The sequence below is a fragment of the Phoenix dactylifera genome, chromosome 15 (genome assembly GCF_051530095.1).
Source record: "Phoenix dactylifera cultivar Ajwa chromosome 15, Ajwa_hap1_PhDact_Kaust_v1.1, whole genome shotgun sequence".
Lineage (NCBI taxonomy): Eukaryota > Viridiplantae > Streptophyta > Magnoliopsida > Arecales > Arecaceae > Phoenix > Phoenix dactylifera.
This window is the reverse complement of record NC_143204.1, coordinates 12,103,756-12,120,658: the sequence shown is the minus strand read 5'-3', so window position 1 is coordinate 12,120,658 and position 16,903 is coordinate 12,103,756. Positions and strand designations below refer to the sequence as shown.

The window sequence follows — 16,903 nt, the reverse complement described above, 5'->3', positions numbered from 1 at the left end:
ATGAGCCTCCAGGAGCGAAGGCGGGCCGCTGAGGCCGCCCACAGAAGGGTTCTGGCCTACATGGCTGAACAAGACGGAATAACAGACAGCCAGCTGTGGAACATATAAGACATCAGACAGAACTATTGTGCCAGCACATGCATTTTGAATAGCTACCGTACCCTCTGAATTGACAATGGAGAGTTGTCAGTCTATTGATAGAAATTAATCGTTTATTCCCAGATGCCTTGTCATTCCCCTTTTTTTCATTCTAGTTATTAATATGCGAAGAAATGAAGAAAATTAGGGATACAATTCTACGTGACGTGACTCAAATTTAGCCCCTTCCTTTTTTTTAAGGACCAGAATTTCACTTTCTTTAGATCGCGAGTCAGTCTCTTAGAGTCCTTTCCTTAGTAGCAGGAGCCTATCATAGGCGCACTCAGTTGAGTCTAGTTCAGGAGTGAAGGAAGGCTCCAAATAAGTTTCTTCAAGCACTGGGAATCGTCCCGAGGGAAGGTGTACAGTTTGTTCTTTCTTTTAATTTAACGTCATCCTTCTTCTCTCTTCTTTCTCTTCGCCTAGGACGGTAATTCTTTCAGGGCCCTGGCTTGTCACATGAGTCTGAATTTCATATTTCCGGATGTGAAAAGAAGTATAAATATCTTCATATACCAGACGTTCGCTAATTAATACTGCGTCTTCAGAATTGTACGGTCAACAATGATCTCGGTGAGAATAGTCAGAGCATTGGGGTAAGCAGCAGATCCAATCTCCTGGTCCCTGCGGAAAGGAAAAATAATTTCAACTTCTTTTCGGAAAGGGAGGATTAGGAAAATCCTAGGTACCTTTTTTCGAGCCGTCGTTTTTTCCGTCATCGTCCTCTTTAGAGTTGCGTGCAATTAGCTTAGACCTTGGTAAGCGTTTCTTCTTCGAAACCTCAGCAGATATGGTTTTATAGGACGATTTGTCCAAAACAGACCTTGCTCGTAATGACCTATGTTTCTTTAGTAAGAAAGTCCGGTTTAAGCCAAGCCATCTCATACTATTGAGTAAGAAAGATTTCTACTTGCCTTAGATCACTATCGAGGAAGATAAACTCATAGCACAGATGATCCTTACCCGGGAAGGCAGAAAGAGTACCTGTTGTTAACAAAATGGAGTCTCAAAAACTCAATTATCGTATTTTCAAGCAGAGCACCAGTAAAAGACCTAGAGGCCTATGAAAGTCATGTTTTTACTTAAGAAAGATGGCGCCTTTGCGAGGATGTCTTTAATCAGCCAATGCCAAGGCAACAAAGCTAGCATCAAACCTACCCATCCTACTGAGCAAGAGGAGAAGCCTAGGGATCCGATTGTCTCTGAAAAGCCTTGAATTTAAAAACGGAGTCAGATTAATATGCATTAGCATTTCTACCTTACCCCAGCTTCGCACCTCCTTAAATATTTCAAAGCCATTCGACGAAAAAAATGACAGTCGGGTCGTCCACAATGCTACTAAACTGATAGTTGCTCTGTTTAGGAACAAGAATCAGCTTAGACACTGAGAACATGGATAGATACATTTTGACTAATCTGTCCGCCCGAACGTCATGACGACGAATTAGTCTTCTATGGAAGTTCGGTATCACTCGAGGTCTCTCGAGCCTTGCTAGGGATATCGGATGCGGTAAGGATTCGTGTCGATCCCAACATCCGCCACTAACCAAAGAGCAACCAGTCATAGGTGCACGCCGAGCTAACATTCCCTTTGAAAGGAAATGCGAGCGATGCCTCGTTGCGCTTGAGGTAGGGCACGTTGATATTCTAACTAGGAAAAAAGTCGCGATGCGAGACACGTAACAACTAGATCCAATCCAAATAAGGGGCCCAACTATCCTAGTTAAGGAATGACAGGTCTACGTTCTGGTCCACCCGCACATGACTTGAAATTTTATTAATATAAATAAAAAAGAAAATGAAATGAAAAATGAAAATACTCAAAAAGTACTTTACTTACTACAAATTCACCAGGCACGTCCGATTCCTATTCATCCAATTTCTATTCTATGTTAGGATCGAATATTTGTTTGACAGAAGGCATAGAGCCGGGATGGAAGAAGTAGTTGACTTTCTCAAAATCGATGTTCGAACCGACTAACGCAAAACTAATAAAAAAGATTTGCTGTCCGATTTGATTTTAAAAATGTTGCATAAGAATGCCTAGTATTACAAGATTGGACATTTCTAGTCCAATCATGAGTTGGAGAGGATCCTGCTTCAAGATTTTTGGTTGAGGTTCTCTCTAGCCCACAACTAGACTATAGAAATCTAGTCTAGCAATCACAAGTACTCATGTATCATATGATAGCTTATGATTTCATCACTATACAGGGAAGAGTGTCCTGTATTGAAAATAGGCCCATGTAATTGCAAGCTATTTTATGTGTAAGTGCACAACATACAAACACCCCTAATGGCAAGGTTGGAGTAGTTCATTCTATTTAGCATATTTACTATCTAATTGTTGTACCAGTCCAAATATGATTAATATTTTCTAATTGGTCTTGGTACACTTTTCTTACTAGTCATATTGTTAGGCTATATATTGATACACATATTGGTGTAACGAATAGAAGATACAAAGAATGAATATATTCTCTCTCTTCCCTTATTTTAACATGGTTTCAAAGCCATTGATATGATCTTTGTCATCATCTGCAACCGTCCATCTCTAAGCCCTAGGGTAATGGCTTTATCTGCCTTTCACCGGACGACATCCTTCACTATGATGTTGGTGCCCTCTCTCCGACAGCTTGCTTTTCAACCTATGCACTTGAGAAAATGCAGGGGTGAGTATCTGCATCCAGCTCCCTGCGTCCAGTGACCTACTTGTGCTCCTCTCCAACTTTGGCTTCTCTGAGAGGCTAAAAGGGGCACACTACATCGCAACCATCTTCTAGAGATCTCCACGATTGCTGCTTACCAATCATTATCAATAGTTGATCCTCGTCATGCTGCTAGTGGATTTGACAGACTACATTCCTCCACTCGGATCTAACTTTTTCCTCCACTCGACAAGCCCCTACCTGGTAAGCCCCAGCCTACCCTTGATGCCTTTGCCGAAGCCTTGATCCTATGATAGAGTCCTAATGCCATCGACATCTTCTTCTCACCATTTCATCTTCCATGTCTCATTACTGCCATCTAGCAACATGTCGCTGTCGAGCCCTTGATGCCCATTGCCCTTAACGTGGCTCTCATTGCAGCCACCTCACGACTAACCGGTGCACACTCTTGTTTGTCCTCAACAAGGCTCTCATTATTGTCATCTGATGACATGTCGCCACCTCACAAGGGCTTGGATCCAAGCCCTAATCACGATGGAGAAGGATCACAATGGATGAGACCCTTAAGCAAAACTTGATCTGATTCCAGTCAATGCCATATCTTCTAGGGTTCTTCCTCACCCTAATTCTCCTTCTACCTCTCCAATCAAGGCACTTAGCAACCAAAAGTATAGAGAATTTAAAGAGGAGTTCTTCGATGTTGGTCCTCATCTGACATGTAAGTGGCCATGTCATCAGACCACATTATCATTGATCATCCTTGTCATCTTGCCACGTCATCCTCTAACCAGACACATGGTTTGCCACATCAGCATGCTCGGGTGGGTGTAGGGTTCTAGTGTCTGCGTCCAGCACCTCACATTCGATGAGAAGCCCAAGCTGGCCAAGGAGTTCCCCTACGAGCTCAACCCCTTCCAATCCAAAACCATCAAGTGCCTTGATAATGGTGAATCAATGATGGTGTCATTTGGCCATATAAGCAGATACGTCAATCTACCACATCAATCAACCATGCGAGTAGCCACATTAGTATGCTGCCATGTTACCGCCATGTGATAATGATAGCAGCTAGTAATCAAACATAGTAGCCTACATCAGCGGACACGTCAATCACCCACATCAGTTTGCCACATCAGATACTTCAATAAGCCAATTAATCAGCCATGATGGTAGATACATCAGTCTACCATATTAGTCAACCTTGCGGGCAGATACGTCAACCTACCATGACAATCAACCATGCAGGCAGATATGTCAGCTTGCCATGTTAGTCAGCCACATAGGTAGGCACATCAGTCTACCACGCTAGTCAACCATGTGGGTGGTCACGCTAGTTTACCACATCAACATTTCCAAATACATCAACTTGCCATGCCAACTTCTTGACCTGCCACGCCAACTTCTTGACCTGCCACATCAATCTACCACGTCAGCTTCTAAGCTACTATGATAGCTTCTGATCTACTACATTAGTTTGTGGATGCTTTTATAATCTGGTTTCTAAACTCAATCTTGGTTCTGCTTTATCACCTTGAGTTTTAGGAGGGATGTTAAGCATATTTACTATCTAGTTAATGTATTAATCCACATATGATTAATATTTTCTTACTGTCTTGGTACACCTTTCTTACTAGTCACATTGTTAGGCTATATATTGATGTGCATATCAGTGTAACGAATAGAAGTTAATGTATTGGGAAATGCTGATGTGGCTAACTAACATGGCAGCCCATATGGCTGCTTGGCGTGGAAGATTGATGTACCTACCTGCATGGTTGACCGCCATGGCATGCTGACATATCTACCCACATGGCTAACTACCATGTAGTGTCTGCTCGTGTGGCTAACTAACATGGCAGACTGACGTATCAGTCCAAGTGGTTGACTGATGTAGCTCTGATGATATGGCAAACTGGTATCGCTGACTAATGCGTCCACTAATGTGGACTGCTTACTCGTCAGATGAGGACCAACATTAGAGAACTCTTTAAATTCTCCATACTTTTGGTTGTTAAGAGCCTTGATCAGAGAGTTATAGATGACCCATTGCTGGTCTTGCAAGGATATGGCAATAGCATGCAAAGAAACCACTATCTTTCCTACTGATGTATGTGCTAACACCATAGCAGATTCACCATTTTTGAGGCACTTGATAGCTTCGGACTGGAAGGGGTCGAGCTCAAAGGTGAACTCCTTGGCTGCCTTGGGCTTCTTGCCAACGGGGTGGGAGGTTGACGGTGATTTCTCTTCACTTATTTTGACACATGCATCACATGATGACTAGTGATTTCATCGAGCTCGCCACCATATATGGGATGGTGCCCTGATTCTAAGGTGGGCCTCGCATGAACCTCTCCAATCCCACTATAGATCAAAAGGACCTTGTAGTCATCCACAACTAGGACAAGTAGTTTAAAGTACAATAAAAAAATTTATCCAAAAAAGTAGGGTAAATTACAAAACGCCCCTTTAACTTTTTGTGATTTGCACTTACACCCCAAAATGTTCTAATTTTTCAGTTAGACCCCAAGATTATAAATTAATTGCAATATGCCCCAACCATCGATCTCTGTTAGGATTCGTGAATATATGATTGCTATGTGAGATAAGTTTAGACACAAAATACCAATAATACCCTTGTTGGCTAGATTAGAAGAAGATATGTGTTTCTGTGAGAATAGAAGGAGATCGTGTGGTGATCATATGACTCCTCTAATTCTTTTTTTTTCTTTCTAAAAAAGGGCTTCGCAAAGGGAGAAGAAAACAAGATAGGGCAAAGAGAGTAGGGCGAGAAGAGAAGAACTTGGATCCGAACTTGACCATTCCCCTTATTTGTCAATCATACAAAGAGAATGATCTTCTTCTCCATTGGTCCTTTATAGAGTTTTGCTAAGTTAAAACTTTGGGAAATCATTAATGTGGTGGATAAGCCAAGGTATGCTGGGATGTATGAACTCTTTGGTTAAGTTGTGCGCAGCCTTTAATTTGTGGAAGAGAAAAGTTTCTTTTTTTTATTTTAATTCTAGTAGCAATTGAAGGCTGAAGCGAGTAGACTGCTTCTGTTTAAAGGAATACTTTAGTATTAATGTAGTGGGCATTCAACAATGGACCTCCTCAACACCTTTCGTTTGTCGCCCGCCCTCCATTTCCTCTCCACGAACCCTCTCATTTCATCTTTCTCCTCTAGCTCCACCCCCTCTTCTTCATAGCCCTCCAACTTCTTCACCCTCTTCGCCACCTCCCCTCCACCTTCACCACCACCAACTCCACCCTCCATCCGCCTCCTTCTTCCCTTCCGCCGCCCCCACCCACTCCGCGCGCGCGCGCGCGCGTGAGAGAACCTTTGAGGCTTAAGACCAGCAAAATACTCATTTAGAATGCTACGTTATTAGCTAGGATGTAGGCCCAGTATAGAAATGCCAATCCGGAAGTCTTTTTTAAGATGGAATCCCTATCAGAAGTCAAAAACTACGATAACGAAGAGGAGAGAGCAAACGGAGAAGAGAGGAGGTGAAAGCGGAGGGAGAAGAGAAGAACCTGGAAATCACCCATGGCTTCAAGCATAAATAGTTATCTCTAAAAATCCTTTGTTGAAGCCGGTTAACTGAATAGTTCCAGCATGAATAGTGATATCTAAAAAAGCATGAATAGTTTTCGGCTGCAATAGAGGGTGGTCGTGCCCCAACGCCCCCCATTCATCAGCCTCCGCAAACTCTTTCTCCATGTACTACTACACCACTAGCACTGACAACTTCGCCCCAAAGTCCAACGAGACCAGCAGGTCGTCGATCGGCCCAAACTCCGGGAACTCGTTCCACTCCTCCAACCCCGCCATTAGTTCCAACTTCCTCTCGTAGCCCCTCCCCACCACGTAAAGATCATAGCTGCTGCCTGCTTCCCATTCTCCCGCAGCGCCACCACCATCTCCTACCGTTGCTCCCCACCTTCTCCATGAACTTGTTCGCCGACTCCTCATCCCTCTCCTTGGCTAGCTCCATGTCAACACTTCAGTACGAGAGTGACTAGGGATTACTGGGGTATTTGGCAGTTTTTACCAAATTGAATGTTTAACCGAGAAGGTAAATTAGTAATTTTACATTCATCGTTAACAATGTTTGAAAAGATTACTGCGGTACATTGCAACAAATTTATAATTTTTAAAATTTAATTTAACAAATTAAAATTTTTAAGATGTAAGTTCAAAACGTAAAAAGTTGAAAAGACGTCAAATCTCCTCTCGAGAATAAGTATGAGAGGAAAAGGTCCCAAGAATCCATCTCCCCTCAGCATTCTTCCACATGCTATCTTTGATGTGGCTAATCTCATCTCAACCCTTGGATTCCCCCCCTTCCCATCCTCTTCTCAAACCTAGATCTCCTCTCACCCCACCATCCCATCCTTTTCCTTCACCTAGTCTCCATCGTGCATCCCATTTGCCGATTACCTTCCTCCACCCTACTTATCGCGTCCAACCAATTCCAACTGCTGCACCCAAACTTCCCTTGGCACCACCTCTCAATTCACCTCCACCGCTCAACCCTGCCAAGGCCATTCGCCACCATCAGTCACAAGTTCACCGTCATTGCCATTACCAACTATTCCCCTTTTGCCTTCTGTAAATCCTCTCCTACCTCCATAATTCTATCTTAAGAAGGAACCGGCAAATTGCTAAAGAGAGACCAAAACTGAGCTGGCATGAAACCTGCTGAAGCAGCCGGTTGAAGCATCTCATGCCACTAGTTCAGAAAGCAAGAATTTTGGGATTTAGAAACGTCATCACATCCGGTTAACAGTGCTGCTTTTTTTTTGTTTAATATAAACGGACCGGCGTTTCTTGCACAGTCCCAAGTGCAGTGCCTGGAAAAAATTTGGCAGAAAAAAGGAATTTTAAAAAAAAAAGTAAACAAATTGGTCAAAAGTTGGGAAAGCCTGGATAAACAGATATTAATAATAAGATAAAAAAATAAAAAATATAAATTTTCTAAAACATCTGGATACTTATGTACTAGAAATAAGTATAGTAATTCAGGAATACCATGTGAAAACAAAAAAAACTATTTTTAAACCATCACCAGCAACAATATATCGCATCGTTAGCTTGTCACAGTTTTAGAAGATAGTCTCCATAACTCATGAATGATCGCAAAATTCACGTACAACTGGAATAATGACGCAGTCCTGGAACGATTTGTTAATGTAGATAAAACTCTGCAAACATATCGCCGAAGGTAAAAAATCAAAAAACCGAAAACAATAAATAAATTTCCAGCAGGTCAGAGAATATTGCTACCATGTTACAATCATATCTCTGAGCATTGGACAAGTCAGCACACGAAGGAAAGAAATGGATAACCTTGGTTTACCAATCAGATGTCAAAATGACGACACCAGTTCTCCATTTCATTCATCCATTTGAACGCTCCCTTGCATCACACGCAAAAAATGCTGGCATCCGCAGTAGTTTGCTTTCTTTAAGAAGATAACAGAGAACTTGCATGGAAAGCTTTTCAACAATATATGATGCCAATAATCTACCACTCCACCTTTTCAAAAAATAAAATTACACATGCAAGTTGTCATTATCAAAACCATTGAGATCCATAAGAAAACTTGCTGATTGGTCCGCAATAAGATCATTAGATGAGAACTAATGTTTTCACAGCTTCACATTTCCGAAGCATGCCAACCTTCCAAAACAATGATGAACACCATTCACTCCACCCCGCACTGTCCAAGAGCCTACAAAAGATCAAAAGCTTCAAAACTTCTCATCCGTGCCCACCCGCTGATGCAAAACAAATTATTTTGAGGTGGCTAAATATAAATTATTTGCACTCCAGGAGGTGGGAGACTGTAAATCAACATCAGCTGATGCCTTCCGGTGTGTATACATCAAATTCAGAATTCTGTGGCCCAATGCATTTGGCCTTCTGGACTAAACATCATTGAATCAGATGCTGCGTTCCCATACCATGACAGTGAATTGGCCAAATTTCCTTGTTCCTACCACAATCCATTATCAAGTGGGTAATTGGAGTATACTACTAAACATATAAGAGGTAATTGGAGTATACTACTAAACATATAAGAGAACCAAATTTGCATAGCTAATTAACTCGTTAGCATATCGCTCTAACATATGTCTAAAATGTCCAGTCACGATAAATAAAGCATCAATTCTGCAGAAAAAAGTCTATGATACAGCTTTAAAGTAAAAAGAGAAAGTATTAGAAACAATGATGTTAAGTAATTATCCATCATATTCTCCTTGGGCGAACTTGGCCTCTGGATAGAAAACCGCAACAACCTGATTTCCCCCAAATTTCCTTCCATGCAGCCCTTGCCTGGCTTTGGTGGATCCATCAACGTCAGCATACTCCAAAAATACCTGAAAAGGAGCTGACGGTTAAGAACTATTATATAAATGTGAGCAGCATTCACAAGGAGATCAAATGTACTGTCTCATGTGATGGGCGTGCACAAAAGCAGGACAAGTCTGAGGGTACACCAGTTCTTTCACAAACTATAAAAACGGAGACCAGAGAAGGTACAAAAGTGTAGACTGCTCATGTTTTACCAAGAAAAATAAGAAATGCAAGGGGTGAGGATGTGCTTGCATTTGTAAGCATGGATCAGTGAATCTGCAAGGCCTTCAGAGTTCCTTTCATATTATAATAGAAAGTCAATCTAAATTTCAAAATATTTATGGACTAACCTTTCCAACACCAGGAGCTAGTTCTCCATTTGGACCAGGTCTAGGGATGACAACATTCACTAATTTACCTGCAAAAAAAAGTACAGGGTTGTCAGATCAGCAAGAAGAATTACTAAAAGTTAGAGAGACGGTCCCAGGTTAGAACACAGAGAATAGGATCTTCTGTGGGTTAGGCCTGATTCTCAATTGCATAAGGTTGGACTACAAAAGACTGTAAAACAAAGCAAAAACAAACAAAAAAAAGAATTAAGAATTTATAGTTTCCATTAAAATGACATCAGATGTACAAAAAAAATTCTGAAAAAATTACTTACCATATTTTCCACCCTCTCCCCTCATGTCTTCCAATATGTCTTCATATTCCTCATCATCTTTCAATTCATCTGCGCTAACTACCTGTGTTAAGCACACTATCTTGGTTGGAAGGGACCCTGCCTGGTACACAAGCCTCTGCACCAAAAAGGTTTAGAATAAAAAGAAAATAAAACCAAGTCTCCTTCAAAAAGGAGCAAAACAAAACAACTTGAACCAGAATAGTGTTACATGTATACTGTCCACGGAAGTTATAGAGAAAAATATTAGAACTCTAGGTATAAGTGCTGACCAAAATAAAGAATGTTGAAAAACATAGTGAAGCTTCATAGATAGCCCTATAAAGAAAGGAGGTGACAGACCCCATGCAGAGGAAAAGGATAGGGGGATGACGGATTCAGCAAACCATGATGCAGCCCTTATTTGGAATATTTAGCAAATTAGATTCATAAACCTGATCACAACTAGTTATATTGCTGGTTACAGTTATGGGATAAAAGAAGAGACTAAATGGTAAAACAAGGAGAGCAGCTGAGTGCTACAATACAAAAGTCACATCTATAAACACGCGTAAAAATGTATGCAATTTAAGACCCATAACATAAGTGAATTTAAAGATCGAATAGAAATGCTCTAGTACTTGAGCTAGTCAGTGATGATGGTAATCAAAATGAGGACGTTATTGCTCTTAAAAGACTAGTGCTTCCCATTCAGGATCAACATTCTTTAAAATATTCTTACTTAAAATGAGGACGTTATTTTGTGAAGACCTCAACAAACGAGAAATCACAGATTGTAGCAACATATACCACACACACACACACACACACACACACTCTTAAAACAAGTGATCATCAGATGTAGCAGAAGATAATAAGGAAAACTGAGCACAAGTCAACGCATGTCCATTGTCTAGTGCTATATGAGAAAAAAGGAAATGACGAAAATGCAGGTGAAATCGTGTCAATGTAGGTAGACTCCAATTTACCCATGCTTCAAATCTCTTTGCTTAACTTTATTACAAACAGAACATAGTGGAAAGTTCTTTATATGTAACTACACTTTAGAAGTAAAACTCCAAGAAGCAACAACTTAACAGAAAATAGTATATTCTCCAAAAAGAGTCAATGGCAAACATGCTTAAAGTGCACCTAGTAGTCACCTTAAAAGCAAAACCTTATGAAACAGAGACACTGCCCACAGTTTGCCCCCGGCTCATAATAAATATTAGGTTGAAAGACTCCAAATTTTGCTGTTTAAACTAAATTAGTCAAGTGTAATTTGCACTTTACCTGCAAAGCCACTTGTTGTTGTGCCTGCAGTAACACACTTTCTTGCTCAGGCCTAGGTTGTTGGGTACCTTGGTTTGCACGCCTTACAGTCAGGGTTTTATCTCCCATCTTGATGCCATTAAGAGCAGCACAAGCAATGTCTGTAACAGAGAGATCTTGGTAGACACAGAAGGCATAGCCTTTCGAGTTACCAGTTTCCCTGTCCTTGACCAGATCAAAACCTCGAAGAGGTCCAAAGGACTCAAGCAATTCCCTTACTTGTGCTTCTGTAAAATAGTACGGAAGTCCGCCCACGAAAATGCGATCGGGACCCTCAAGACCACCAGCAGAACCTGGTGTAAGCCCAACTGCAGCAAGATTAAGATTGGGATTGGGCTGGCTGGGGCCAAGTGCAGCTGCAAGAGAAGGATTATAGTCACTTGGCCTTCTGACCTTTACTGGTGCACCCTGGGTGAATAAAGCAACAAGTGTTCAGATGTCAGCAGATACTCATCTAATATACCTTTAACTGTGGAAGAATCAGAGGCACATAGTAATTCCGGGTTTTCAAACTCCAACCTCAAAAATGATGCCATCCAAGGCCATTGCATTGCTTGCTTCTTCAACAGATCTCATTTCCACGAAAGCAAATTTCTTCTCATGGTTTATATACACATTCACAACAGCATCACCTTCAATAACAAAAACAGATAAATAAATAATAGAAGTCAACATTTGACTTTAAGATATAAAGCTAAGGTGATAGAATGTTAGATGCACACAAACATTGAGTACCTGGACCAGCCGTGTTGCCTCCAATGGCAGACATAACCTGGCTAAAGAAAGTTGCAACTGACTGCAGACAAGTTTTCAGGAGAAAGAAAATCATCAGCCTGGCATTGCAAAATCAGGTAAAGGAATGGAAGTTTCCATCGCCCACCAAAAACTTAATGGAATCCATATTTTTTAAATAACAAGGCAGGAACAACAGTGCAAAATATTTCTGATAGGCAGAGAGATAAGAATAGGGGAGGGAGAAAGAGAGAAAGAGCGAGAGGGAGGAGGGAGGGGCAGAGAGAGAGAGAGAGAGAGAGAGACTATAATGCATATCTAAGCCAAAAGGGTCAAACTTGATAGCATTCATTGACATTAAACAAGAACAAGAACTACTAAAGTTCTGACTCACTGCTAACACACTTTAACAGAAAAATAAATTCTCATCTAGAGCTCAAAAGTAAAAGGGGGAAACCCACCCATTACAAGTCTTTGTGCCAGAAATCTTCTACCAAAGACCTGCACGAAAATGTCAGCCTAATCCTAAAACTTTAGAAGTATTATTGCTAGAACAGAGCACTGACAAATTAAAGAAAAATAATGTTGAGCATGCATATAGAGACAGTTGTCTTCATATGACAATTATGACTTCATATAAAAGCTCGAAATATAAACTTATCCGAAAGTTTCTCATCCTTGCCTCTAAACTTCGGCCAACCCCACCACTTCCATTCTCCCTCATCTTTAGCCGAAGTTGATCTCAAAGTTTTAAGGTAAACAACTTTTTGGATGTCATTCAGTCTCACCTATTTGCATGCAATAGCCACCAATTCACCTGTGTTCAAACTTTAAAGGTCCTTTTTCTTTTCTAGTGTCATCCAGTCGCTCCCTTTGTCGTGGCTAACCAAGCCGTCCATGCTCCTCAGCCATCCCTTAGTATTTGTGCCATTCAAAAGTATTGAAATAACCTCAAACTTGGTCTCAAGAATGTCTAACAGAATTGCCTTCACAAATGTAAATGGACATGATCATCACCATATAAGAGGTATGATGAGTCACCAAGGACTTCGAGAAATCAGACCTCCATTTCACAAATGCAAGTACATGATTGTTTTGCATGTTTATATGTCTACTTTCCCAAACACAAACATATATAATATAGGGAGACAATCTGATCCTAAATAACCATGAACACAATATTTGTCAAAGGCTCATCCAAATCATAATATCAATAAAACATTTAAACTTTATTGCCATTCCCTATTCTATATCCAATTCCCTTACCTGCACATACATGACACACTCACACCTACCACACAACCCCTCACTATGCTGCAAAACCCCAATTACTAGATACCATGAGGCAAGGTACGCCGAACTGGTATCGGTCGGCATACCGGCGGCAACGTACCAAACCGGTACCGACCCAATCCGCCGCAGGAGTGCTCGATGATGGGAACCGCGCAGGCACACTTCCATGGGCGAGGCCATGATGATGGACAACTGCAGGGGAAGAGGAAGAAGAAAGGAAGGAGAAGGAAGAAGAGGTTATAGACATGTAGGAAGAAAAGAGGAGCGAAGGAGAAGGGAAGGAAGAAGAAAGGAAGGGGAAGGAAGAAGAGTAGTGTTGGGCAACGGGCCGTGCCGTGCCGGCCCGGCCCAGGCCCACCGGGCCAAAGGACTAAACGGGCCGTGCCTGGCCCGGCCCGGCCCGCTTATGAAGCGGGCCGTGCCTGGCACGGCCGGCCCGGCCCCAGGCCCGTCTATTGGCGGGCCGGGCCGGGCACGGCACGGCCCGTAACGGGCGCAAACGGGCCGTGCCAGGCACGGCCCGCAACGGCTCCAGACGGGCCGTGCCGGCACGGCCCGTCTGGAGAGGGGGGAGGAAAATAGCCGTTTCCAACGGCTATTTTCGGGAAAAAGTCCATTTTACCCCTCCCAACAGTCCAATAACGGCTGAATTGAGGGGTATTTTGGAAAAAAAAATTTTGGGCTTCTATAAATAGCCCATTCCTCCCTCATTCTCACCACACCAAACCTCTCATTCTCTCCTTCTCTACTGCTATTATTTCTCTCTTCTAAAGTGCTCTTCTAGCAATTTAATTTTTAGTTTGTTCAAGTGCTACACAAGAGGAGGTTCCTGTTGAGAAGAGAAGGTCGCTTCTGTTGAGAGCACAAGAGGAAGCTCGGAATCTCGGCTCTGCCTCTGCCCTCCGACCCTCTACTCAATTCCTCCTTGCGGTTAGTTTTTATTTTTTGAATTAATCATAGATATGTCATCTTTTGAGGAAAGTCAGTTTGGCATTCCTGTTTCTGAGGGAGAAGAAACTAATCCCCAACCCCATGTTCCTAGTTCCTCTAGAACTGGTGAACCGAGTGAAGATCAAACCTCTTCTCGTAAGAGGACTAGTGCTGTATGGAATGAATTTGATAGAGTTATGGTTGATGGAGTCTGGAAAGCTAGATGTAAAAAATGTGCCAAACTTTATAGTTGTAGTAGTAGTGGGGGAACAGGGCATTTAAAAAGACATCAAAAGAGTCATAGGATGCATGATTCTCATGCTCAAACTCAAAGTACCCTTAATATACAAGGGGGATTACTTGTAGGTAATTTTGCATATAATCATGAAAATCAAAGAAAAGCACTTGTAAAATGGATAGTTAAGGATGAATTACCTTTTAGTTTATGTGAATCTTTTAATTTTGAAGAATATGTTCAATTAAACCTAAAACCTGCTTACAAAAGAACTAGTAGGCGTACATTTAGAAGAGTAGCTATGACCAACTTTTTAGCAATGAAACAAAATTTAATTGAAACACTTTCTACTTTAAATGTAAATATTTCATTAACTTCTGATATTTGGTCAGCATCTGTAGGTAGTAATTGTTTTATTGCCATTACTGCTCATTATATTGATAATGATTGGCAATTAAATAAACGTATTCTTGCTTTTCGTGCTTTTGATTTTCCACATTCTGGGCAACAAATTTCAAATATTATTTATCAAACTGCATGTTCATATAATATTAATGATAAAATTATGTCTATTACTTTTGATAATGCATCTAATAATAATTCTGCTGTTGCATTATTAAAAGACTCATTGCATCCCATATTAGATGGAAATTTACTGCATATTAGATGTGCATGTCATATCTTAAATCTTTCTGTTCAAGCTGGCATGGGCATGATTCAAGATGTGATTTCAAAAATTAGAAATGCAGTTTCTTTTATTCATGCTTCAAGATCAAGACTTCAAGAATTTAAGGAATTATGCATAAATCATGGTAAATGTTTTAAAAAATTTAAACTTGATGTAATTACTCGTTGGAACTCCACATATAGCATGATACATGATGCATACCCATATAAAAACTTATTAAGTGCATATATTAATGATCGTGGATTAGGCTTTACATTGTCTGAAACTGATTGGAATAAAGAAAAAAATTTGGAAGATTTTTTGCTTAGTTTTTATAATGCTACCAATGTTCTTTCTGGTATTTATTACCCTACTTCATGTTCATTTTTACAACAAGCATATATAATTAGTCAAAAATTTGCAGAACATATATATGATGATGTTTTAATGCCTATTATTGACCTAATGGAATCTAAATGGAATGAGTATTGGGACAAGATATGTCCTATGCATAACTTAGCTGCTGTATTTGATCCTAGAGTTAAATTAAATGGCGTGCTAATTTTACTTGATGCATATTCTGAAAATATGAATCAAGATTCTGAATCTGCTAAAGATGAGGTAAAACAACTTCTTTATGATATTTATGCTATATATGATGAAAAAATTCGTAGATCTAGAACACAAATACAAACCTCTATTTCTTCTTCTAGTAGTTCTCGTTCGTCATCTATTTTTTCATTCATTGCACAGAGAAGACACACACATGCTTCAAGTTCCTCTTCATCTTCTTCATCTTTAAGTAGTGAACTAGAATTTTATTTACGAAATGATCTTCAGTCTGCATATGATGAAAATCAAATAGAGAATCTAGATGTATTATCTTGGTGGAAGAGTGTTAGAAATCAATATCCTGTTATGTCTGCAATTGCACGCGATATTTTAGCTGTGCCGATGTCCACGGTAGCATCGGAATCCGCTTTTAGTGCAGGTCGGCGTGTTCTTGACGAAAAGAGAAGTAGGATGACGGGCGAAACGGTGGAGATGCTTCTCTGCTTCAAGGATTGGTTGGATGCTGAGGCAAGACTTCAAGATAAAGGTGGACATAATACAACATCCTCTGATGATGATGATACAAACACTACTGAAGACTGAAGACTGAAGACTGAATACTGATTCACTGAATCACTGATGATTAGTAAGATTTCTTAATTTTTTATAATTGTACATTTTTATTGTATTCTGGAGGTCAGACCAAGGTCCAAACCTCGGCCCTTTCTTAGTTTCTTATTGTATTCTAGAGTGACGACCAAGGTCCAAACCTCCCTTCATGTACCATTTTGATTTAAATTAATAAACTGGTAGGGGTCTATGCCAAACCCCCCACCATTAAGGTGGCTTTATATTCATAAATCCTTAGTTTTCAATATTTATTAATTTTTTTAGGAAATTTATGAAGCATTAATTTTTATCGGGCCGGGCCGGGCCCAGGCCCGGACCGTGCCGGGCCCGCGGGCTAGCCCGGCCCAGGCCCTTATGGGCCGTGCCGGGCTGGCCCGCGGGCCGTGCCGTGCTTGGCCCGCGGGCCTAGAGCGGGCCGTGCCGGCCCAGGCCCGAAGCGGGCCGTGGGCGGCCCGGCCCAGTGCCCAACTCTAAAAAAGAGGTTATAGAGATGCAGGAAGAAGAGAGGAGAAAAGGAGAAGGGAAGGAGTGGGAAGAGAGAGGAGAGAAGGAACGTGGGGGAAGAAATCTTAATTCACTTTCATTAAACCCTAATCACAATGAGGGTCCCTTATATATAGGGCCCAAACAAGAAAATTAACACAACCCCTTACACAAAAATAATTCCCAATAAAGCCCAAAATAACAAAAATAAAGTCC

The 16,903-nt window shown here is 41.0% G+C and overlaps 1 protein-coding gene across 3 annotated transcripts in view; it reads right to left on the bottom strand.

Annotated features, from left to right (window-relative positions):
- Positions 1-8,892: 8,892 nt before the first annotated feature.
- LOC103698299 (splicing factor U2af large subunit B) overlaps positions 8,893-16,903 on the bottom strand; it is a 31,895-nt gene continuing 23,884 nt past the window's right edge. For 2 of the 3 annotated variants that reach the window (XM_039118911.2, XM_039118914.3), the window contains 6 exons: positions 11,901-11,961; positions 11,685-11,797; positions 11,127-11,573; positions 9,837-9,972; positions 9,523-9,590; positions 8,893-9,195 (listed from right to left, as the gene is read on the bottom strand). In XM_039118911.2, coding sequence (XP_038974839.2) covers positions 9,058-9,195; positions 9,523-9,590; positions 9,837-9,972; positions 11,127-11,573; positions 11,685-11,797; positions 11,901-11,961 — 963 coding nt within the window. In that variant the 3' untranslated portion in view covers positions 8,893-9,057. Of the gene's footprint in view, positions 9,196-9,522; positions 9,734-9,836; positions 9,973-11,126; positions 11,574-11,684; positions 11,798-11,900; positions 11,962-16,903 lie in introns of all 3 variants that reach the window. The other variant, XR_005508289.2, reaches the window with a different exon arrangement.